This window comes from Dreissena polymorpha, chromosome 8 (assembly GCF_020536995.1).
Source record: "Dreissena polymorpha isolate Duluth1 chromosome 8, UMN_Dpol_1.0, whole genome shotgun sequence".
Taxonomy (NCBI): Eukaryota; Metazoa; Mollusca; class Bivalvia; order Myida; family Dreissenidae; genus Dreissena; species Dreissena polymorpha.
The window spans coordinates 77,150,104-77,175,407 of NC_068362.1; the positions used below are offsets into that span (position 1 = coordinate 77,150,104).

The 25,304-nt window shown below is 34.9% G+C and overlaps 2 protein-coding genes across 2 annotated transcripts in view; one reads left to right on the forward strand and one right to left on the reverse strand.

The window, feature by feature from the left end:
* The window catches only part of LOC127840652 (uncharacterized), a 72,103-nt gene extending 64,178 nt beyond the window's left edge, over positions 1-7,925 (reverse strand). Inside the window, exon 1 of the mRNA XM_052369065.1 lies at positions 7,795-7,925. Coding sequence (XP_052225025.1) covers positions 7,795-7,806 — 12 coding nt within the window. The 5' untranslated portion in view covers positions 7,807-7,925. The remainder of the gene's footprint in view (positions 1-7,794) is intronic.
* On the forward strand, positions 7,901-25,296 carry LOC127841491 (protein PBDC1-like). Its single transcript, XM_052370338.1, has 6 exons — positions 7,901-8,037; positions 19,488-19,571; positions 22,143-22,202; positions 22,565-22,705; positions 23,555-23,666; positions 24,559-25,296. The coding sequence occupies exons 2-6, from the start codon at positions 19,488-19,490 to the stop codon at positions 24,645-24,647; spliced, it is 486 nt and encodes a 161-aa protein (XP_052226298.1). The 5' UTR covers positions 7,901-8,037; the 3' UTR covers positions 24,648-25,296.
* Positions 25,297-25,304: the final 8 nt, after the last annotated feature.

A 25,304-nucleotide genomic window follows, 5' to 3' on the forward strand; every position in this document is an offset into this window, starting at 1 on the left:
ACTTAACATTGTCGTGAACAAGAGCTGTCAGAGGACAGCGCGCTCGACTGTTCGAGTGCTTGACAGTATAACGTAAGCCATCACGGGGAAATTGTTCATATTCAATAATTTATTATACGATCTTTCAAAATAAAAAAAGGAAAATGTTTTGGTTTTTTTTTTTTGGGGGGGGGGGGGGGGGGGTTTGAGAGGGGGAATCATGTGGGACATGGTCATTTATTAGACAATCTTTCTAAATTAAAAAAAGGAAAAAAAAAAAAAATTTGGGGGGGGAGTGGGGGGGGGGGGGGTGAGAAGGGGGTATAATGTGGGGTGGGGTAATTTATTAGATGATGTTAAAAAAAATGGGGGGAGGGTTGGGGGGTAGTGGGGATGAGAGGGGGGTTTAATGTGGGGTGTGGTAATTTATAAGATGATGTTAATTTTGTTTAATTTTTTTTTGGGGGGGGGGGTGAAAGGGGGTATAACATTAACGGTTGTCCTATTGTCCCTAGCAAGTTAAAGTTGGGTCTGGGCAAGTTTTTTTATAATCTAGTTGTCTGCCCGGGCAAGTGCAAAAAAGATCAAAGAGCATTTAATTAAGACTTTAATTAGACTTTAATTGCTGTAATCATTTTGTTAAATGTGCAAAACAAAAAAAGATTTTGTGGTGTATCATTTTTATCTTTATTAAAAAAAATGAGGTTTACAGTTCATTTGATATTTCATATTTGGGCAAGTGGCTTTAGGTTCAGGACAGGTAGATTTTCAAACTACTTGCCCGGTAGGGCAAATTGGTTTTTAGGTTAATGGGATTCTGGGTAGGGGCGTGGGGTATTGTTTGGGTGGAATCCATTGTGGTATTCAGGTAAGTGTTGTTTTGTCAAAGTAATAATAAAATGTGATCATAAATAAAGAAGTTATGGCAATTTAAGCAAAATGTTCAATTATCTAAGTGTAAAAGGGGCCATAATTATGTCAAAATGCTTGATACAGTGGTCTGCTCTTGTTTATAGGTTGGGGTCATGTTGGTAAACAAGTATGCAGAATATAAAAGCAATACATGTGTATGTCAAAGGATATTGGAAATATTTGAGGTAGTACGCAAAGTTTAACATAGCTTTATCAATAATATGCATATTCTAAGTATAAAAGGGGCAATAATACTGTCAAAATGCTTGATACAGTTGTATGCTCTTGTTTATAGGTTGGGGTCATGATGGTTAACAAGTATGCAAAATATGAAAGCAATATGTCAAGGCACATTGAAAATATTTGGGGTAGTACGCAAACTTTAACATTTGCTGCATATTCTAATTGGAAAAGGGGCCATAAATATGACGCAATGCTTGATAGAGTTGTCTGGTCTTGTTGATAGGTTGGGGTCATGTTGGTAAACAAGTATGCAGAATATAAAAGCAATATGTCAAAGGATAAAGGAAATATTTGGGGTAGTACGCAAAGTTTAACATAACTTTATCAATAATATGCATATTCTAAGTATAAAAGGGGCAATTATTCTGTCAAAATGCTTGATACAGCTTGTATGCTCTTGTTTATAGGTTGGGGTCATGATGGTAAACAAGTATGCAAATTATGAAAGCAATATGTCAAGGGACATTGAAAATATTTGGAGTAGTACGCCAACTTTAACATTTGCTGCATATTCTAAGTGGAAAAGGGGCCGTTATTATGAAAAATGCTTGATAGAGTTGTCTGGTCTTGTTTATAGGTATGCAAAATATGAAAGCAATATGTCAAGGGACAATGAAAATAATTGGGGTAGAATGAAAACTTTAACATTTGCACGCTAACGGCACGATACGGAACAGAAACGCCGACATCGGAGCGAGTAAGATAGCTCCACTATATATTTCATAATTATATAATAGTCGAGCTAAAAAGTGATATTTCTATAAATAAAAAAAAACAGAGATCCAAAATAAAAAAACATTCTAAACAAAAGGGCCTGAAAGGCCAAAAGTCGCTCACCTGAGATAACAAGATATTATTGGGACAAATCTTCTGACCAAGTTTCATGAAGATCAGAAAATAAATGTGGCCTCTACAGTGTAAACAAGGTTTTACTATAGCCAAATAAGGAAAAATGCCCCCCCCCCCCAGGCAGCCATGATTTTCAACCAATCAGCATCATTTTTTATCTCTTCCAAGATATTATCGTGATGAATCTTCTGACCAAGTTTCATGAAGATCGGACAGTAAATGTGGCCTCTAGAGTGTTAATAAGATTTTACTATAGCCATATAAGGAAAAATGCCCCGCCCCTTGGAAGCAATGTTTTTCAAGCAAACATAATTATTTTCGAACTCATCCAAGATATTATTGAGACCAATCTTCTGACTAAATTTCATGAAGAATGGACAATAAATGTGGCCTCTAGAGTGTTAACAAGGTTTTACTAAAGCCATATATAGCCATATAAGGAAAAATTCCCCGCCCCTGGTGGCCATGTTTTTAAAGCAACCAAAACCATTTTCGAACTCATCTAAGATATCATTGGGACAATTCTTCTGACCAAGTTTCATGATGATCGGAAAATAAATGTGACCTCTAGGAGTGTAAACAAAGTTTTACTATAGCCATATAAGGAAAAATGCCCCGCCCCCAAGGTGGCCATGTTTTTCAACCAACCGGCATCATTTTTTAACTCGTCCAAGATATTATTGGGATGAATCTTCTGACCGAGTTTCATGAAGATCGGACTATTAATGTGGCCTCTAGAGCGTTAACAAGATTTTACTATAGCCATATAAGGAAAAATGCCCTGTCCCTTGGCAGCCATGTTTTTCAAGCAAACTTAACCATTTTCGAACTCATCCATGATATCAATAAGACAAATCTTCTGACCATATTTCATGAAGATTGGACAATAAATGTGGCCTCTAGAGTGTTAACAAGGTTTTACTAAAGCCCAGTGATTTTTTTTGCTTTTATTTGTTACAGCCTGTGTCATTTGAATTGGGAAAATTAGCGCGATAAACCGTGAAATTGGGATAAATAGCGCGATAAATCATGAAATTGGGATAATTTCAGCATAATAAATATGATTATAAGTAACATAATTAATATTTTTTTAGTGCATGTTCAGGGGGTTTTCTAGCCATTTTGGGAAAAGAAGTCTGGTAAAATTTTAATCTTTTTTAATCAATACAAGTGGCAATTTTGTGAACTTGTTATCGACAAAAAGGACTTAATTAAAGTTATATATTTTGTAGGATGAGCACTGTATAATGGGTGCCACATTCGGCTGCGGGTGCAGTTTTGAATAAATGAAAGCTTGTAAGATTTTTTTTAGAGGTCACAGTGACCTTGCCCTTTGACGTAGTGACCCAAAAATAGGTGTGGCATGAAGAACTCATTAAGGTGCAGCTACAAAGTTGTAGGTTGAAGCACTTTGATTTTAAAGCCAATGTTCAAAACCTTAACAAAATGTTAAGGTTTTGCAGACGACACGACGGCGGATACGGACACGCTGGCTATGACAATACCTCGGTTTTTCTATGAAAACAGCAGAGCTAAAAATGAAGTTGAGATCTAGAGTTAAGAAATCATAATTAAGTCATAAGAGAGTTCTTTCTTAAAAAAAAAATAAAATAAATAAATTGGGCTTTTTTTGGCAAATTTTGGTCCGATTTTTGGGAAAAAAACGTGGAATTTTGCAATTGGGAAGCAACTGAAAATCGGCAGTAATTTTGAGCAAAAAAAAAATCACTTTAGCCATACATGTATAAGGAAAAATGCCCCGCCCCATGTTTTTCAACCAAAGGGCATCATTTCTGAACTCGTCCAAGATATTATTGGGATGAATCTTCTGACCAAGTTTCATGAAGATTGGACAATAAATGTGGCCTCTAGAGTACGTGTTTACAAGATTTTACTATAGCCATATACAGCCATATAAGGAAAACTGCCCAGCCCCTTGGCAGCCATGTTTTTCAAGCAAAGGTTACCATTTTCAAACTAATCCATGATATCATTGGGACAAATCTTCTGACCAAGTTTCAAGAAGATCGGAAAATTAATGTGGCCTCTAGAGTGTTAACAAGGTTTTACTATAGCCATATAAGGAAAAATGCCCCGCCCCCTGGCGGCCATGTTTTTCAACCAATCGGCATCATTTTCGAACTCGTCCAATATATTCTTGGAATATTTCTTCTGACCAAGTTTCATGAAGATCAGACAACAAATGTGGCCTCTAGAGTGTTAACAAGATTTTACTATAGCCATATATAGCCATATAAGGAAAAATGCCCCGCCCCTTGGCAGCCATGTTTTTCAATTAAACATAACCATTTTCGAACTCATCCAAGATATCATAGACCAATCTTCTGACAAAATTTCATGAAGATTGGACAATAAATGTGGCCTCTAGAGATGTTGACGGCACACGCCGGACGACGCCGGACAAAAAGCGATCGCAAAAGCTCACCATGAGCACGTTGTGCTCAGGTGAGCTAAAAATATATTAACATATACAATTGCTTATTACGTTATTGTTGCTACAGTAAAACTGCCATAACTCGAGATAGCACGGGACTGACCTCGATACTCGAGTAATCACAGTTTTTGAGTAATCCATGGTATTATTTGTTACATGTGTATCACTGTTTCGGTTGGTGATGCTTAACTTCTGACAGCAAACGCTTTATTAACATGTAAGACGGTGTTTGGAAAAGAAAAGGCTTTGTAAAATCGCTTAAAGTTACAGTATATAAAACTAAACAATAAGAATGATCGTTCATTCATTTAATTTAATCAACATACCCACATAACACATATATAATCAAAAACATTCAAACAAAATTCAATGTATAGTAGCATAATAAAAACATAAGCTTTCCTGATCTAGCTATCCCCCCACAAGTGGGCCCTTCACTAGAGGAGTTTGACAATTTGTAAGACTATTTTCTTTCTGTGTTGCCATGATGCAGCGCAAATGACAGGAAGGAATTCAGTTAAGAGATTCCTATGTATTATCTGCTGCGCTTTCTTTCTTACCATACATTTTATCATAATTATCGATTGCTGGTAATTATTTAATTGTCATTTAAACTGTGAAGCTTTTATCTGCCTCTCAAAGGATGACAATTTGCAGTGTTTCTCAAACTGTGACTATCTTCACACCTAATCAAGCATTTTTGTCTGCATGATTGCGCTGTTTCCACAACTCAAATATCTGAGCACCGACCTGACGAGAAAGTGTCTTCGAATAATTGCCAGTAAATTAGGTGTGAAATGCCTTTCAGGGACCAGCACACATCCTCGAGTTATCGAAAATCGCATGTTTGAGTTATTGCGGATATTTTGTATGTAGAAATTAAAGGAAAATGTTAGGGACTTTCTTATATGCTCGAGTAATCGCCAGTTTTTTAGAAATCGCCAGCTCGAGTTTCTGCAATTCTACTGTATTTTCGGCCAATGACCAATATTTAGGAAGTACACTGGACATCATGGATTTTTGTTATAGGCGTATGTAAAACAATTATCGGGCGTAATAACCGGCCTTGCGCCACTTAGTGCAAGCCCTGCTTACCATATTATACTTTCATTGGACAAAATAAAACAAAATGGTTGGTGGAATTCTCCTCAACTTGAAAGATACTGCACAGTTGAAAAATAAATATAAACATCAGAACCAGGAGTCATTATGGATAGAAATTAGCTGTACTAATAAACAACATTTTACCTAAAAAACACAAGTTATTTCACATATTGCAGTGTTTTTTTTGGATGAAATATTCGGCGTTATTCGGCCCCATTCCCCCATCTTTAGAGTATATATTTTTCCCCCAAATATTTTTAAAATTTCCCTCTCGGATGTGTTATTCAATTTTAATCAATACCTCATTAAAATACGTCTTTTGTTACTAATTTACTACAATTTTCCTGAACTGCATCTGCGTGTTTACTTTATTTTAGCCTTTACTGCAAACCATACGTAGTTCACTATCACGACTTTCGCTTTACGACATCTACCGCAAACCATACGTATTCCAACATGTTGCGCAACAACAAAAGCTATCGTAAAAAAATTGACAAATCTGTTTTAAATTGATATTCTTTTCAAACAAGTACAACATAAAAGTCAGTCTTCTTCAAATACCGGCAGTGAAACACCAGAAACGTCCGGTCAAGAGACTGAGTGTTGAAAGACTGTTTAGTTTGCTCAACCTGCTTTGCACGCCACAGAGAAACAGGCTTGGGGAAGCTACACTGGAGTCCCTGATCAGACTTTGTCTGCACACGGAGAGACTTGGTGAAAAGGAGGTCACCAGAATAATTGATAAATTCGCTGTAAAGCCCAGAAATGTTGAACTTTGAACATGAACATAACATGTTTATAAATAAAAGAGTTTGAATTATGTTTTTCTCCCTCTGTATGGTGAATTATAGTGCTAAAACTTGATTTTGTACTGTTACTAGCTAAGCATAGAAATTTCCCCCTTTTCCCCTTTTACGCGCCAATTTTCCCCCCTCAAGGGACCCGACCCCCTTCCCCCAAAACTGAAAAAAAAACACTGTATTGTCCAACCAAATTATATGGGCTGTGCTCTGTGAAAATAGGGGTTTAATGCATACATGTGCTTTAAGTGTTTTCCCATATTAGCCTGTGCAGTCTGTACAGGCTAATCAGGGATGACACTTTCCATCTAAACTGTATTTTTGCTAAGAAGAGACTTTCTTTAACCAGAAAATATCATAAAAGTGGAAAGTGTCGTTCTTATTAGCCTGGGAAGATGTAGACAGCCCCGACAGATGAGGCAAGAAAACACTTAGGATATCTTTTCAGCATTAAAGGCTCTGGGTGTTGTTTTTTTCTAGGAGAATTTTTCTAAAAAAGTAAAACAAACTTTTCTTATGGATTAAGCAACAGATATTTGGTTGTAAAAATGCAGATCAAGGGTCCTGGCTTTATGTCAAAATAGCATGAAATGTGTCACTCCTTAATTTGTTGTTCTCAATTCCTCTCGCTAGGCTCGCTTGCTTACAAAATTCCTGAACCCGTTTCATAAAATATGTTATGATATGGCAACTCGTACCAGATTCTTTATTTCTATGTTGTCTTCTGCATAATGATGCAAAAGATCGCATAATTAGAAGATTATTTAAATCTTGACATTGCATATTGTACAGGAAAATGAAGCAGATAAATAATGTGAATAGTTGTCATGCCTAATTTGTACAGGGTGTGAGTGTAAAAATGGTAAAAAGTAGCGTGACATACTTTACGAACGGCCCAATGGTCACCCCAGTAGAAATTATGTTATCTTTGCAAATATATGTTAGCACTGGCAAATTAAAATGTCATGTAGTTCTGGCTTCCATAACTTTAAATGTCGCTTTTTATGATTTTTGACTGGCGCGACTTTATAGGTCTGTCAATACTATATAAACTGTACGCTGAAGTTTCTTTAGCTAAATGTCATGGTGATTTATTTATGCTGAATGTTTACAAACAATAATTGTGCTCACTGATACAATGTGCAGGGCTAGCGTTCAAACCACAAATGTGAGTTTTAACCAGTCAGTGTAATTTATCAAAACAACTATACACTGCTTACCAATAAGAATACCTGTTATCTGTGAATACATATCATGCAGTTAGTAAAAACAGGCTAGTTACTACGTCCGACATTTTGAAGTCGCTGTTGACCGTCTGGACTTGTCAGATCATGTTGTAACTTGAACTGGGTTAGATAATGTAAAGAATATTTGACAATTTGTTAAGTTTACGAAATATTTCATGCACCAATATAGTTCTTGGGTATGCTTTCAAGCATGTGCCCTTTATACCTTGTCACTCATGTTTTTTTAACTATTTTCTATCGACTTTATTAGACGGACAGTTTGTTTTTTTTAATTTGGCAGACATTTTATGTTCGAAAGTCACTAGACGCTTGATATTCTAAATGAAATTCCAAGTAACTGAAAAGTAAGCATCTGGCTCACTCGAAAAACCTACAGAAGATTGTTTATAATTTCTCAAGCGTCCGCGTGATTGTTTTGACATGTGTTCAACGTTCTGGCGAATTTAAGGTATTAATAATCATTTAATACCATAATTAAAAATTTTAAATTTAAATCGACACAATCTATTTTTCTCTAAATGTTACATAATCGTATTTCTAGGTATATTGAATGTTTCTTGAGAATCATATTGACTTGTTCATTTTTGACGTCGTTGTTTAATTTTAATTTATAAATTTTATTATTATTAAATAATAAATCATTTGATGTACTGTAGTGATATTTACAATTCACTAGTAACTGGGATAGCATCATTATATCGTTTTTAGTGTGTGTTAACAAGTTTAATTAGTAATAAATGGTTATATGATTGTATGTTTATACTACATTGTGCCCAAAATGGTAAATATCGGCAATTACCAACTGAAAAGCACTTCATGTGAAGACCGAAAAGCACTCAATTTCTCGCTATATATATGAATATTTGCGTTTCTATTGTGTGTAAACGGATTAAATTAGTTATAAATGGTTATATTTCATGCATATTTATACTACCTCGGGTTTATTATGAGGTATTAATGCCCAAAATTGGATAAATATCGGCAATATACCGACCAAAAAGCACTTCATGTGAAGACCGAAAAGCACTCAATTTCTCGCTATATATATAATATTTGCGTTCCTATTGCGTGTAAACGGTTAAAATTAGTTATAAAAGGTTATATTTCCTGCATATTTATACTACCTTGTGTTTATTATGAGGTATTAATGCCCAAAATTGGATTAATATCGGCAATATACCGACCGAAAAGCACTTCATGTGAAGACCGAAAAGCACTCAATTTCTCGCTATATATATAATATTTGCGTTCCTATTGTGTGTAAACGGTTTAAATTAGTTATAAATGGTCATATTTCATGCATATTTATACTACCTTGTGTTTATAATGAGGTATTAATGCCCAAAATTAGATAAATATCGGCAATATACCGACCGAAAAGCACTTAATGTGAAGACCGAAAAGCACTCAATTTCTCGCTATATATATGAATTTGTGCGTTTCTATTGTGTGTAAACGGATTAAATTAGTTATAAAGGGTTATATTTCATGCATATTTATACTACCTTGGGTTTATTATGAGGTATTAATGCCCAAAATTGGATTAATATCGGCAATATACCGACCGAAAAGCACTTCATGTGAAGACCGAAAAGCACTCAATTTCTCGCTATATATATATAATATTTGCGTTCCTATTGTGTGTAAACGGTTTAAATTAGTTATAAATGGTCATATTTCATGCATATTTATACTACCTTGTGTTTATAAAATGAGGTATTAATGCCCAAAATTGGATAAATATCGGTAATATACCGACCGAAAAGCACTTCATGTGAAGACCGAAAAGCACTCAATTTCTCGCTATATATATGAATGTTTGCCTTTCTATTGTGTGCAAACGGATTAAATTAGTTATAAATGGTTATATTTCATGCATATTTATACTACCTTGGGTTTATTATGAGGTATTAATGCCCAAAATTGGATAAATATCGGCAATATTCCGACCGAAAAGCACTTCATGTGAAGACCGAAAAGCACTCAATTTCTCGCTATATATATATAATATTTGCGTTCCTATTGTGTGTTAACGGATTAAATTAGTTATAAATGTTTATATTTCATGCATATTTATACTACCTTGTGTTTATTATGAGGTATTAATGCCCAAAATTGGATTAATATCGGCAATATACCGACCGAAAAGCACTTCATGTGAAGACCGAAAAGCACTCAATTTCTCGCTATATATATAATATTTGCGTTCCTATTGTGTGTAAACGGTTTAAATTAGTTATAAATGGTCATATTTCATGCATATTTATACTACCTTGTGTTTATAATGAGGTATTAATGCCCAAAATTAGATAAATATCGGCAATATACCGACCGAAAAGCACTTCATGTGAAGACCGAAAAGCACTCAATTTCTCGCTATATATATGAATTTGTGCGTTCCTATTGTGTGTAAACGGATTAAATTAGTTATAAATGGTTATATTTCATGCATATTTATACTACCTTGGGTTTATTATGAGGTATTAATGCCCAAAATTGGATTAATATCGGCAATATACCGACCGAAAAGCACTTCATGTGAAGACCGAAAAGCACTCAATTTCTCGTATATATATATAATATTTGCGTTCCTATTGTGTGTAAACGGTTTAAATTAGTTATAAATGGTCATATTTCATGCATATTTATACTACCTTGTGTTTATAATGAGGTATTAATGCCCAAAATTGGATAAATATCGGTAATATACCAACCGAAAAGCACTTCATGTGAAGACCGAAAAGCACTCAATTTCTCGCTAAATATATGAATGTTTGCGTTTCTATTGTGTGTAAACGGATTAAATTAGTTATAAATGGTTATATTTCATGCATATTTATACAACCTTGGGTTTATTATGAGGTACTAATGCCCAAAATTGGATAAATATCGGCAATATACCGACCGAAAAGCACTTCATGTGAAGACCGAAAAGCACTCAATTTTTCGCTATATATATATAATATTTGCGTTCCTATTGTGTGTTAACGGATTAAATTAGTTATAAATGTTTATATTTCATGCATATTTATACTACCTTGTGTTTATTATGAGGTATTAATGCCCAAAATTGGATAAATATCGGTAATATACCGACCGAAAAGCACTCCCGCGACAGCAGAGAATCACCGAAAAGCACTCAAGTTCTCTATATATACATGAAAGTTAACTATAAGGGCCGATTTTAATGGATTGAAAAGATGTACATATTTATTTAGTCAATGTCTGTTCATATTAAAACCTAATTTTAAGGTCTGAAGTCATCATTAACAACTTGTGAACGAACGGCCGGTACGCTTCTTTAATCAGCACAAAGCAGTTTGGAAATAGATTTTCGCACCTTCAATTAATTATATTCCAGATAATGATGAGAAGTTGTGTTATGATCGGCGCCTTTCATTCATGTCCGAACAGTGCGGCTCGTGTGCATTAATGTACAGTTTGTTGAATTACATGTGCTCAATTAATTATTCGATGTACGATGTGAATCTAATCTTAGTTTTAGTGCAGATTCGTTCATACGACACAAAGACACTATTTTATTTTACGAATCATTTCGGTTTAGAGGACTGAGACAGTCATGTTAAATATCGAATATAATATATATTTTTTATAAAAAACTGGTAGCAAGTTATAAATATATCGGCAATGTACCAACCGAAAAGCACTTCATGGTGTTTATCATCTTATACGTAAATTGGTGTATATGTTTTAAGTATTTCTAATTGACGTGAAACTCTTAAATAGAAATTGCAGCATGACTTTTAGTTAATGTGCTTTGTATTAATAATAGCGATTGTAATAGTTCCATTAAAACCATTCATTGCGCGAGTATCGAGTGTACGCTGGTAACTTAACACGCATTTTATTATGACTATTAATTTACAGCTCAAACACAAATTTAAAAAGGCGCGTGTGCGTTAAATCAATTACAATGGATTATTGAAGATACAAAAAAAATCAACATGTACACTTGAAATTCAATAGTGCAGAAAAACAACTTGTCAACGTGAAACCCGTATATTTCCCCTCCCTTACCTACCTGAATTAATATTGCAAAAACAACGTGTCAGATATGCTTCTCGTATGACAATCCTCCCCCAATTAATGCAATAAAAACAACGTGTCAATATGGGACCCCAAAAACGCACATGGTTGCCGGGTTATGACCCCCTTTTCTCGCAGAAATGCAGGAAGAACCAAGTGTCAGCGTATAACACACAAGTTCCCCCAATTATTGCAGCAAAAACAACATGTCACGCGTTCACATCTGGTCGGCGCCTGAGTATGGGGCCAGACCCTTATACGCAATGTATATATATATATACCCATATTTTAACATGTCTTCACCACTTGATATTGTAAATTGTGTTTTTTCGGTCAGGATAGCTTACAAAATGTCAGAATTTCCGTGCATTGAATGCACGTTAGAGTGCAATGAGGATACTATTCAGTGTAGTAATTGCAAAAATTGGCTTCATCGCCAGTGTACTAATTTAAATACTGAAGAATATAAATCTTGGTCAGACAGAAATTTGAATTATTTGTGTAAATGTTGTGCATTCAGAGGAACGGATTATGATGCAGAAGGGTCGCTGACAAGGTAAGTGCATTAGAACGATAAGTTGTAAATTCCTATTATTGTTTTCAAAAAACAAAAAATAAAATAAGACAATGTGTTAGATCCAAGATTTATTACATGTTATAATAAAAAAATAATAATACATATATCACCAATATTACATAAACAAAATTGTAATGGAATTTAGCGTTTGACACTACATATGAGTCTTTGTAGTCGACACTGATACTTGCGCATGCCGTTGTTTCCCAGGGTACGGCTCTCCAAATGAACCAGATCTTTGGCATAGTCGGCAGGGAATTTCATTATTCAAAATTATAAAATCAGTAAATTTTAGTAAATTGTTCTTAAATGTTTTGGCAAGGCACTTGTTTATTTTGATTCTCTGTCTGTCGAAGACTATTTTCTGCAAGCCCGGACATTTTGAGAAATTTCCACGTGTCAGTATTTCTGTGATGTACACGTGCTCACATCCATTTAGTGATATGTCATTAACGATTTCGGTGATTCTTCTCACAATCTCTTTGGGTTGTGATGTAGGGGTAATGTCATTACAGCCGACAGCTACGATGATGATGTCCCCTTTTTCCTTTAACATCTTGCCGTACAGATCTGTGTTCATTCTGTCTGTTCTCAAACCGCCTTGGCCGTACCATTTTACATTATAAGGCACGTGTAGTCCTTTTCTCTCGTCGCAAAAGAAACATAGACGTTTGATGTAACTATCGCAGAACAATACTACTTTAGCCATTGTAGAAAAATTTTCTGCCAGTTAGATTGTGCTGTTCTTATTTATATTAGTTGATACTGTTGAGTTAAAGATGTCAGCACAATTCAAGCTGACATAATAATATCAGTTTGTAAGATTTAATTCACACCTCTCGCTTATGCAGTATTCACTCAACGTGCTGGCACAATAGTATCTGTTTTTAATTATGTGTAATTGCATTCGCACCTCTTGCTTAACTCAACGTTCAAAGGCACGGGCACATTCACACTTTATTAGCGCCGTCTTTAAACCCTTTTAATCTCTAAAGAACAGATTAATTTGAACTTAATTAACAAAATTATTTTAACTAATGCAAGCTAGAATTAATATGTGACTACTTGCTATACAATCAGTATCATTCGAAAATGGATCTTATTTAAATGTGGTTCCTTCTTTGAACTTATGTTGTCCGCCGACTTTTAGAATAGCTAGTGCCAGTAATAAATGTATTGCTTTAGATTCACATGTTGTTTTTTTTAAAGATAATTATGAAAGATGCAAATGTGTCTTACTTATATTGTTTTCTGGTCTTTAATCTATCTTATATATATATATATGTGACTACGTGCTAATTTTTTGGAGAAATGAAAGATTCAAATGTGTCTTAATTTCCACCTTCACACTTTATTAGCGCCGACTCAGTAAATTAATTAATTTAATAAAAAAAAGTGCAACGGTGAGGTGGATCAATTGTTAGTGCACACCACTTCAGCAATAAATGAAAGTTATTTTGGCTGTAAATCCGATATTTCCAGTACAGTAGCCATGTTCCTGTGTATTGAGATGATAAGATAAGATCACCACAGCAGGTTGCTAATACACAGTGTAGACTGAAATGAAAACAGTTATTTTGGCTGTAAATCCAATTCCAGTACAGTAGCCATGTTCCTGTGTATTGAACTGATAAGATCACCACAGCAGGTTGCTAATACACAGTGTAGACTTCCACTGTTTTATTATAGTAATTGTTATTTACCTGCTTGGAATAAATGGTGTATTCATTCGGGTCTGATGGCGTTACAATTTCATGAAACAATGGATATATTGGCGTGATGGAACATGATTTATAAATCAAGCTGACAGAATAGTATCAGCTTTTAATTATGTGTAATTTAATACGCATCTCCCCCGTAATTCAACGTTCAATGGCACGCGCACTTAACAAAATTATAAAATATCATGTGAATCATTATTTTTCTTTTTTATAAATTATGTACAAATATTATATGTTATACATGTTGTTTTGTGTTTTTTTTTTACTCAACCAGAAAGAAGTAATATAACATTGTTATATATAAATCTCGTTAATTTTGTTGGCAAACTACATCATGTATATATGAGTCGTGTTCTGGGAAGAAAAAGGGGCTTAATGCATTTTCGTAAATTGTCATCCCAGATTAGCCTACGCAGTCTGCACAGGCTAATCAGGGACGACACTTTCCGCTTTTATGGTATTTTAGTTTCAAGGAAGTCACTCCTCACCGAAAATCACGTTTGGGCGAAAAGTGTCGTCCCTGATTAGCAGTGCGGACTGCACAGGCTTATCAGTGACGACACTTTACGCACATGCATTAAGCCCACTTTTCTCAGAACGCGCCTCATATATATAGTCATTATTGACTAAATAAATATGTACATCTTTTCAATCCATTATAAACGGCACTTATAGCTTAGTTTCGTTTATATATAGAGAAATTGAGTGCTTTTCGGTGATTCTGTGCTGTCGCGGGAGTGCTTTTCGGTCTTCACATGAAGTGCTTTTCGGTCTTCACATGAAGTGCTTTTCGGTCTTCACATGAAGTGCTTTTCGGTCTTCACATGAAGTGCTTTTCGGTCTTCACATGAAGTGCTTTTCGGTCTTCACATGAAGTGCTTTTCGGTCGGTATATTCAGATTTTTTCCTACTATTTCCTACTTTTTCATCAGGATCCTACTTTTTCCTATTTTTTTACCAAATCTTCCTACTATTCCTACTTTTTCATTTTCAATGGAGAATTATTTTTTTTCCAAGAGTTTATTTAGTAAACTTGCAGGACGAATGAATCTATGGCATGACTGTATCCCTGTTAATGTGCATTCATCTAGATGAGACCTGACAACCCATGCTGACTGTCTGCTAGCACCTCTTCAGGAAGCATAAATATTTATTTCTTATGTAACTTTTGAAATTATTAACAAGTTTTTTTTTAAGTAACAATAGTGCCTTGTTTACTTCCTTAGCATTTGTACACTGCAGACTTCACTACCTTACACAGTTCCCAGTGATGCAAGAGCTGAGGGAACCCATTGTTTATTCCAGTTTTATTTTGTTTCCATTGACAACAATTTGACCAAACCTTATGCATGTTTACATGATATTGCTGTTTGGAATGTAGAGATATAGAGATACATGTATTGTATGAGTGGTTATGTAATATGGAATTTATTACACAAGTTATTTGAAAAAGATAAAATGATGCTTTGCCGAGTTTTCATCATTTACAAATATAATGTAATAAATTCTGTATTACATGACAACGGATATGATGTTCTATTGATATCATAGGTACATCATGTTTAGTAATTAAAGATAAATGCACAGAGCCTAAATGCCCTGATACATTTTTATGCTCCTGGTATGGTGGCATATAGCAGTTGTACTGTCAGTTCGTTTGTCTGTCTGTCTGTCTGTCTGTGTGTTTGTCCGAAAACTTTAATATGGGCCATAACTTTTGCAATATTGAAGATAGCAACTTGATATTTGGCATGCATGTGTATCTCATGAAGCTGCACATTTTGAGTGGTGAAAGGTCAAGGTCATCCTTCAAGGTCAAAAGTCAAATATATATAGCTTCAAAAAGTCAAAAAATACAATCCAAGGGAAGTAATAAGCCTTAAGAGGGAGATAATTTCTAAACCTGCCAAATGATATATTGAAATTTTATTTCAAAGCGGCGCAATAGTGGGCATTGTGTTTCTGACAAACACAATTCTTGTCTAATGATGCCATAGCTAGTGAGGTAACTTTAAGGTTTTACAGTGTAGTATTAAAATTATTAAACGGCATTATTACACTCCCGCGAAGTCATCAATAATGTAAAAACCATTATTTGAAAATGGAATAAACAATATAGTGCAACTGTTTCATTGCCCAATCAATGATGTCATAAAAGATGTCAGGTGATAAGGTCTATCTCCAGTTGCATAATCTGCTCTGCAATGACCAGTCATTTTGAATGTAACTTAAGTCATTATAACTGCACCCTATTGTCAATTTAAAGGTTTCACGATGTAGCTGTAGCAGAGCATTGACACTGCTTTATATATTAGTATTCATATTGTACAACAAGTTAGTGTATCACTAAATAAATTTGGTCTTCTGCCTAAGGATATAACATGCACAATATATTACCATTTGTATATCGATACACAGAAGACCTCTAACCACTTATTTGATGATACACCAAAATGAACATCATCTAATTATACTTCTTAATCAGGGTAGCTTTGCTTGAAACTTAATTATCATAGATACACTATAAGTGCTAAAATGCCTAGTGGGAAAACAAAGTTTTACCCTTCATGGATGGAGAAGTTGGAGAACAGTGGAAAAACACTTGGATCATGGTGCAAGAGAGATACCGGCAATGAGTTTGCAAGATATTGTACTGTCTGCATCTCGTGTTGTAATTCTGGTGCTTATCAACTGATAAGTCAGGCAGATGGACAAAAACACAAGGAAAACATGAAATACATGCATGATAATTCACAAAAGCGTTTGTTTGGAAGTGCTCCAAAGCCAAGCAGCTCTCAGGGTGGTGGGGATAAATCTTTCTGTATGCAAGTACATCCATCACACAAGGAACAGATACAAAAGGCTGAAATCATCTGGGCCCTTAAGGTAGCTTCAAGTGGGTATCCATACAGAACATGTGATGGCACTCCTGCTCTGTTTCCAGCTATGTTTCCTGGACCTGTGGCTAAAAAATTAGTATTATGTATTCCTACTTTTGAGGGAAAAGTTCCTACTTTTTCCTACTTTTTTCCTTCTTTTCTTGCAAAAGTAGTTCCTATTTTTTCCTACTTTTTTAAAAAAGGTCACTTGACAGCCTGTATATTGCCGATATTTATCCAATTTTGGGCATTAATACCTCATAATAAACCCAAGGTAGTATAAATATGCATGAAATATAACCATTTATAACTAATTTAATCCGTTTACACACAATAGAAACGCACAAATTCATATATATAGCGAGAAATTGAGTGCTTTTCGGTCTTCACATTAAGTGCTTTTCGGTCGGTATATTGCCGATATTTATCTAATTTTGGGCATTAATACCTCATTATAAACACAAGGTAGTATAAATATGCATGAAATATGACCATTTATAACTAATTTAAACCGTTTACACACAATAGGAACGCAAAAGATTATATATATAGCGAGAAATTGAGTGCTTTTTGGTCTTCACATGAAGTGCTTTTCGGTCGGTATATTGCCGATATTAATCCAATTTTGGGCATTAATACCTCATAATAAACACAAGGTAGTATAAATATGCAGGAAATATAACCTTTTATAACTAATTTTAACCGTTTACACGCAATAGGAACGCAAATATTATATATATAGCAAGAAATTGAGTGCTTTTCGGTCTTCACATGAAGTGCTTTTCGGTCGGTATATTGCCGATATTTATCCAATTTTGGGCATTAATACCTCATAATAAACCCAAGGTAGTATAAATATGCATGAAATATAACCATTTATAACTAATTTAATCCGTTTACACACAATAGAAACGCAAATATTCATATATATAGCGAGAAATTGAGTGCTTTTCGGTCTTCACATGAAGTGCTTTTCGGTCGGTAATTGCCGATATTTACCATTTTGGGCACAATGTAGTATAAACATACAATCATATAACCATTTATTACTAATTAAACTCGTTAACACACACTAAAAACGATATATTGCATATATATAGAGAGAAATTGAGTGCTTTTCGGTGCTTTTCGGTGCTAATCGGTGCTTTTCGGTTATTGTATGGACCCGCTTGATTTATAACTTTTGAATAATTATTGATAAAACATAAATTGAAAATCATAACATAAACATAATTGTTTAATGGAAATGAGAACGCCCAAACACTTGATTTCCACACTCACATGTATAAATCTATTTTTAAATATCAGAAAGTCAAGCTATTTATTGGGATCTTTGGGATTAGATCTTAGGAAAAAGAATATTTTTGCCTTTTGGAATGTGACCAAATGATGGCTCTTATGGTTGATAAAGAAAGTCCTGTTTATGAAATGTGTTTCTAAGACTTTTATCTATTTTGATTGATAAAAATCAATAACAAAACAAATTTTAAGCTTTTTTGTGGTGTCAGGTGATCGAGTACCAGTTGTGATTTTTTGCTTGTCTGAATAGAACATGTATATTCTTTTTTGGATCTTTTACAATTACAAAAAGGTCATGTTTCCAAAAAAGTTCCTTTAAAACTTGAATAAAATGAAATTATCCCAAATTTTTACAATCAGAGTAATGGTAGAGTTTTAATGAACTCAGGCAAGTATAAGCTAAGCAAAGTTATTAAGTAGTCCAGTGTGATTTACATTGCATTTTATGAAGAAGTCCAGTCTGATTTACAAAATGTACAGGAGGTTCTGGAAACAATTACTATAAAATGGATCACTAAGAAAATAAGGTGTTGTTTTGCCTTTTCAATAATTTATTATGCCCCCCTTCGAAGAAGAGGGGGTATATTGCTTTGCACATGTCGGTCTGTCGGTCGGTCCACCAGGTGGTTTCCGGATGATAACTCAAGAAGGCTTGGGCCTAGGATCATGAAACTTCATAGGTAGATTGATCATGACTCGCAGATGACCCCTATTGATTTTGAGGTCACTAGGTCAAAGGTCAAGGTCACGGTGACCCGGAATAGTAAAATGGTTTCCGGATGATAACTCAAGAACGCATACGCCTAGGATCATGAAACTTCATAGGTAGATTGATCATGACTCGCAGATGACCCCTATTCATTTTGAGGTCACTAGGTCAAAGGTCAAGGTCACTGTGACCCGAAATAGTAAAATGGTTTCCGGATGATAACTCAAGAACGCATACGCCTAGGATCATGAAACTTCATCATTAGATAGATCATGACTCGCAGATGACCCCTTTTGATTTTGAGGTCACTAGTTTCAATAAGTTTTCTTAAAACTATGGACTTAGGTCCCCATCTTAATAATATGTCCAACAACATCAAAATCACTGGTATTTATTTATCACCAAATTGTTTGGAACAACAAATACATGTAATATTGTAAATAAAACATTCATCTTTTTATTATAAATGACTAGATGAAATTGTATTGAAATGTAAGATGTTTATTTTAATTAGTTTGCAAGTATGAAGAACTGCAAACAATGTTCAGCTGTAATTTCCTCTGGATGTTGCAATAATTTGTTGCACAAATTGTGTTAAAGACTTCATGTATGTATTAGTTGTTTTCAATTAGAGCAGATACAATAATGCAGGACATTCTGTTTCAGATGTCGTTGGATTCATTCAACGCAAGTGAGGTACAGGCTATTGGGGCCACATTGTCAGCAGATGCCAGTAAATTGGGCAACAGAGTATGTTGTAAATTGCATTCCCTTGTTCTGAAAAAACTGTGCTTATTGCATGTGCGCAAGGTGTCATCCCAGATTAGCCTGTGCGGACTGCAGGGACGACACTTTCGCCTAAACTTGATTTTCGATAACTAGGGACTTCCTTGAAACTAAAAATACCATAAAAGCGGGAAGTGTCGTCCTTGATTAGCCTGTGCGGACTGCTCTGGCTAATCTTGGGAGACACTATGCACATGCATTATGCCCAGTTTTCTCAAAATGGGACTCAATTATTCATTAAACTAAATTGTTTACATACATGTATCTCCACTTTGAACATAGATCTTTACTTTTTTAAGTTACATATGGTATTGATCATTTATTTTTAGCCGGATTTTTTTCGAAAAAATCTCGGCTTATAGATTGATGTTGTCGGGCGGGCGGGGGGGCGGGCGGGCGGGCGGGGGTGGCGGCGTGCTCGAAAATGTTAAAGTTCTTATTTCATGGTATAACTTTGGTATGCTTGGACCTAGAGTCTTCAAACTTGACATGAAGGTTGGCCAGGATTAACAGATGACCACTGGTCATTTCAAGGTCATTCATTTGAAGGTCAAGGTCACTGTGACCTTCAATATAAAAAATGTTAAAGTTGTTATAACTTTGGTATGCTTGGACCTAGAGTCTTGAAACTTGACATGAAGGTTGGCCATAACTAGTTAGTAACCACTGGTCATTTCAAGGTCATTCATTTGAAGGTCAAGGTCACTGTGACCTTGAATGTAAAAATGTTAAAGTTCTTATTTCATGGTATAACTTTGGTATGCTTGGACCTAGAGTCTTCAAACTTGACATGAAGGTTGGCCAGGATTAACAGATGACCACTGGTCATTTCAAGGTCATTCATTTGAAGGTGAAGGTCACTGTGACCTTCAATATAAAAATGTTAAAGTTGTTATAACTTTGGTATGCTTGGACCTAGAGTCTTGAAACTTGACATGAAGGTTGGCCAGAACTAGTAAGTAACCACTGGACATTTCAAGGTCATTCATTTGAAGGTCAAGGTCACTGTGACCTTGAATGTAAAAATGTTAAAGTTCTTATTTCATGTTATAACTTTGGTATGCTTGTACCTAGAGTCTTCAAACTTGAAATAAAGATTGGCCAGTACTAGAAGATGACCACTGGTCATTTCAATGTCATTCATTTGAAGGTCAAGGTCACTGTGACCTTAAATGTTAAAATGTTAAAATTGTTATAACTTTGGTATGCTTGGACATAGAGTCTTCAAACTTGACATGAAGGTTTGCAAGCACACTTAGATGACCACTGGTCATTTCAATGTCATTCATTCTAAGGTCAAGGTCACTGTGACCTTGAATGTAAAAATGTTAAAGTTCTTATAACTTTGGTAGGTAAAAATGTTAAAGTTCTTATTCCATGTTATAACTTTGGTATGCTTGTACCTAGAGTCTTCAAACTTGACATAAAGGTTGGCCAGTACTAGAAGATCACCACTGCTCATTTCAATGTCATTCATTTGAAGGTCAAGGTCACTGTGACCTTCAATGTTAAAATGTTAAAATTGTTATAACTTTGGTATGCTTGGACCTAGAATCTCAAACTTGACGTAAAGGTTTGCAAGCACACTTAGATGACCACTGGTCATTTCAAGGTCATTCATTTGAAGGTCGAGGTCACTGTGACCTTGGATGTAAATATGTTAAAGTTGTTAATACTTTGGTATGCTTAGACCTAGAGTCTTCAAACTTGATATGAAGGTTGGCCAGAACTAGTAGATGACCACTGGTCATTTTAAGGTCAAGGTCACCGTGACCTTGAATGTAAAAATGTTAAAATTCTTATTTCATGGTATAACTTTCTTATGCTTGGACTTACAGTCTTCAAACTGGACATGAAGGTTGGCCAGCACTAGTAGATGACAATTGGTCATTTTAAGGTCATTGAAGGTCAAGGTCACTGTGACCTTGAATGTTAAAAATTAAAAGTTGTTTTAACTTTCGTATGCTTGGACATGGACTTTGCCATGACTAACAGATGACCACTGGTCAAGAGAACAACTGGTCATTTTAAAGTCTTTCAATTGACAGTGACCTTAAATGTGAATATTTTTTTCATGATTTAACTTTGGTATGCTTACCACTGGTAATTTCAAGGACATTCAATTGAAAGCAAAACAATAAATAGTATTATTTCATCTAAGTTTATTTTCTTACATTTGATAATGAAATTGATGGAAACTTCAAACAATATGTTACTAATTTGCTAATAAAAAAATTGAGATCAAACTTTCCTAATTGTCAATTCAAGTTCATATTTGTGACCTTAAATGTTATTGTTGTTCATGTATATGCATGCATTCAAAACATAACACAAGGTTTGCTCATGCCTTGAAAAGTACTTACATTTCATTTTGACCTTTGAACAATATTTCAGTAATTTAAGTATTGCATTGACAAAAACACGAAAGGTACTTTCCTGTCATTTAAATCAAAAATCCGGCTTCAATGCGGTCATCTCCGACCGCGGAACTCTTGTTATCGTCTTAATCTGGCACAATTACTTAACTTTTTATAGCCAGATGTTGAATTCCAATGGGCAGTGAAGGCATATCATCACGCTGAAACATACGACAATGTAAGTGCTAGACTTTCTTTTATTCTCGATAATGATTTTAATGATAATATGATATAATACATGGTAAAGATAAACAATATTTTTACATTGTACAATCATTGTACTACAATGTATATTTTTGTACATTTCATTTCCAATATCTTAGAATTCTGTGTTTGTTTGAAAAATTGCTTTGTTATGAGATAGCCCAAGCCGGCTTTTGGCAGGCAGGGAGGCAAAACAGAATTTGTCTCAGCAAAACTGTGTCCACTATTGATGGAGATTTTTTGTCTACGGTCAAATATAAGAAATCAATGATATAACTAGAATACTGTTTAAAAGCACAAACAATCCAACAAAGCCAACAAACCTTGTCCATTAAGCTGCTCCGCTCAGTGGATGCCAAGTTGTTGAAGCTGACCCAACTGGATACTGAAATCTACACACACTTCCGTGCAGAGTTTCCTGACATGAACGTAGACATGCTGGATCTCGACAGTATGAAAACTGCGGAGTCAAAAGCGGTAGGCGTAGAGGTGTCTTGTCTGGTTATGGTCATGTTTCTTTGATAATTGTTCTTTAATCCTTTCACCCATAAGAAGCAAAGTAAAAATTGCTTTTGCAACTAGCATAAAACCAGAACAGCCTGCGAGTAACTCGCAGTCTGTTCAGGTTTTATGCTGTTTGCTGCTCATTAGTTACTAACAGTTGGAAATGAAACTTTTAAAACTTGAATTTAGTAAGAAAGATATTTAATTAAATGTAACTTTCTAAGGAACCACAAATGCCTCAAAATACAAATCTAAGTGGGAAAGGTTAAATGCATTAGTGCTGAGCATGCAATAAATATATTCATCCAAAAAGCCTTGCAAAAAAGCAGAAAAAGGCCATCAAGGCTCAAGATTTTTTGGCCAGACAGTAAAGCAACAATAAATGGATTTGCATGTGTTGAAATATTTGCACATATGATAATTCTAACTTTTTTTTAAGGCCTGTCAATTAACTTTTTAGTCTGGCTGTTTTTGGAGAAAACCCGAGGTAATGTCATAGTCAGCTTGTCCGCAGTCAGCCATCCGCGTTGTGCTAAAACCTTAACATTGGCTCTAAAATCAAAGTGCTTCCACCTACAACTTTGAAACTTCATATGTAGCTGCAACTTGATGAGTTCTACACGCCACACCCATTTTTTGGTCACTAGGTCACAGGTCACTGTGACCTCTAATATAAAAAAAATAAAATCTGACAAGCTTTCATTTATTAAAAATAGCACCTGAGCCGAGCGTTGGCACCCGCTATGAGCTGCTCTTGTTTAATATTTTAGTGCTTCCTAAACCATTACCCATCCCGTGACCAAAACATTAAATTTTCTCCAGAAATGGCGCGAGTTTTGTGGACAGTATGAGAAACGCGTGGAGGATTTCAACATGGGCACGCTAATACGGGTCAACAGCAAGGAGGAATTCTCAGAAGTCAACTCTACACTAGGTAGAACTAGCCTGTCATGGGCCCAGATGTTATGTGAGCTTGGCCGTTAGAAAAATGGGGCTTAAGTAATTGTGTTAAGTGTTGTCCCAGATTAGCCTGTGCAGTCCGCACAGGCTTATCAGGGATGACACTTTCTGCTTTTTTTCCGTTTTAAAGTCTCTTCATAGGGAAAATCCAATTTATGCGTAAAGTGTCGTCACTGATCAGTCTGAGCAGACTGCACTGGCTAATCTGGGACAGCATTATGCAAATGAATAAAGTCCCTTTATCCAAGAGAGCAGCACATATAAAGACTATTGTAGATAGCTTATTAAAATACAGAGAATACTTGTTGAGGAAAATACTGGTGTAGAGTGTGATAAACATGATTTGATCATGTCAGGCTTGGAAACAGATGCGATGTACCAAGCATGATAAACTTTATTTATATCTCACAAATGTCTGAAATGTATTTGTTGTACATTATGCTTTGCTTATTAATATTGTTAATCACTTGATAATATTTCAAACAATAAAATAAAAGAAATCTCGTTCCCCATGTTTACACTAATGTTTTGTGTTTTACAACTGTTTCTTTTCAGCTATAGCACCAACCAAAAAATGTTTGGTTTTTATATAATTGTATCACAGAGAATTATCGTAAATATTTTGATGAACTTGTTGAATGAAACTATTTGAAAGACAATGCGATGATATTAGCACTGCTTTGTGCAAACAAGTAATTGCGGGACATGTTGACAGGTTATTACTCTAGTTCCTTAGAATTGCTTAAAACAAATATTTGAATAGTCTTTCAAACATTAAAAGCAATTAAGCTACATTATAGTATACAAACAATAGATGTTATAGCTGACTTTACAACCTGTTCTGTGTACCTGTTTATAACTTTCAGTTGTGCGCATACAGTTTCTGGCCATAGAGATCGCAAGGAACCGAGAAGGCTGTAATGATGCCATGAAGAAAAAGCCTTCCACCTCATGACATGACAAACAGCAGGGGGGATACCTATATTGATAGACTTAGGGCTGAACCTGCTGAAGTGGTGACCACTACAGTCATGAGTACATGAATGGAATTAATGAATTTCCATGTTTATAATTAAATACTGATTTTATGCCAAATGCAGGAGCACTTAAAGAAATGGCTGTACTGATAAAGTGATATGAAGGGAGTCATTTTATTAGGATATCTCCCAAGTTACTTTGATTTCAGGCTTGTGATGAATGAAAATAGGTTTATTTTTTTATGTTCTTAATTGTAGAAACGTTGTAATTTTTCAGAACTTAAAGTAATGGCTGTACTGATAAAAAGATATGAAGCAAGTCATTTTATTAGGATATCTCCAAAGTTACTTTGATTTCAGGCCTGTGATTAATAAAAATTGGTTTATATTTTCTTAATTGTAGGATTGCTTTAAATTTAATTTTTCTGAACTTGATACTTTCTTTAATTGATTTTTACGGATGCTTTTTTAAGTGTTGCCCAAAATGCATGGGTGAGAACAGTTGACATAAAATATGTTAATTGAACAATTGTACTCCATTCTTTTGCATTGTCGTTCCTTTACACGGTTCAGTGTCTGTATTAATTTTAAATTTTATTTTAATGAATTTTATAAAATGTAATACAAGGTGTGTC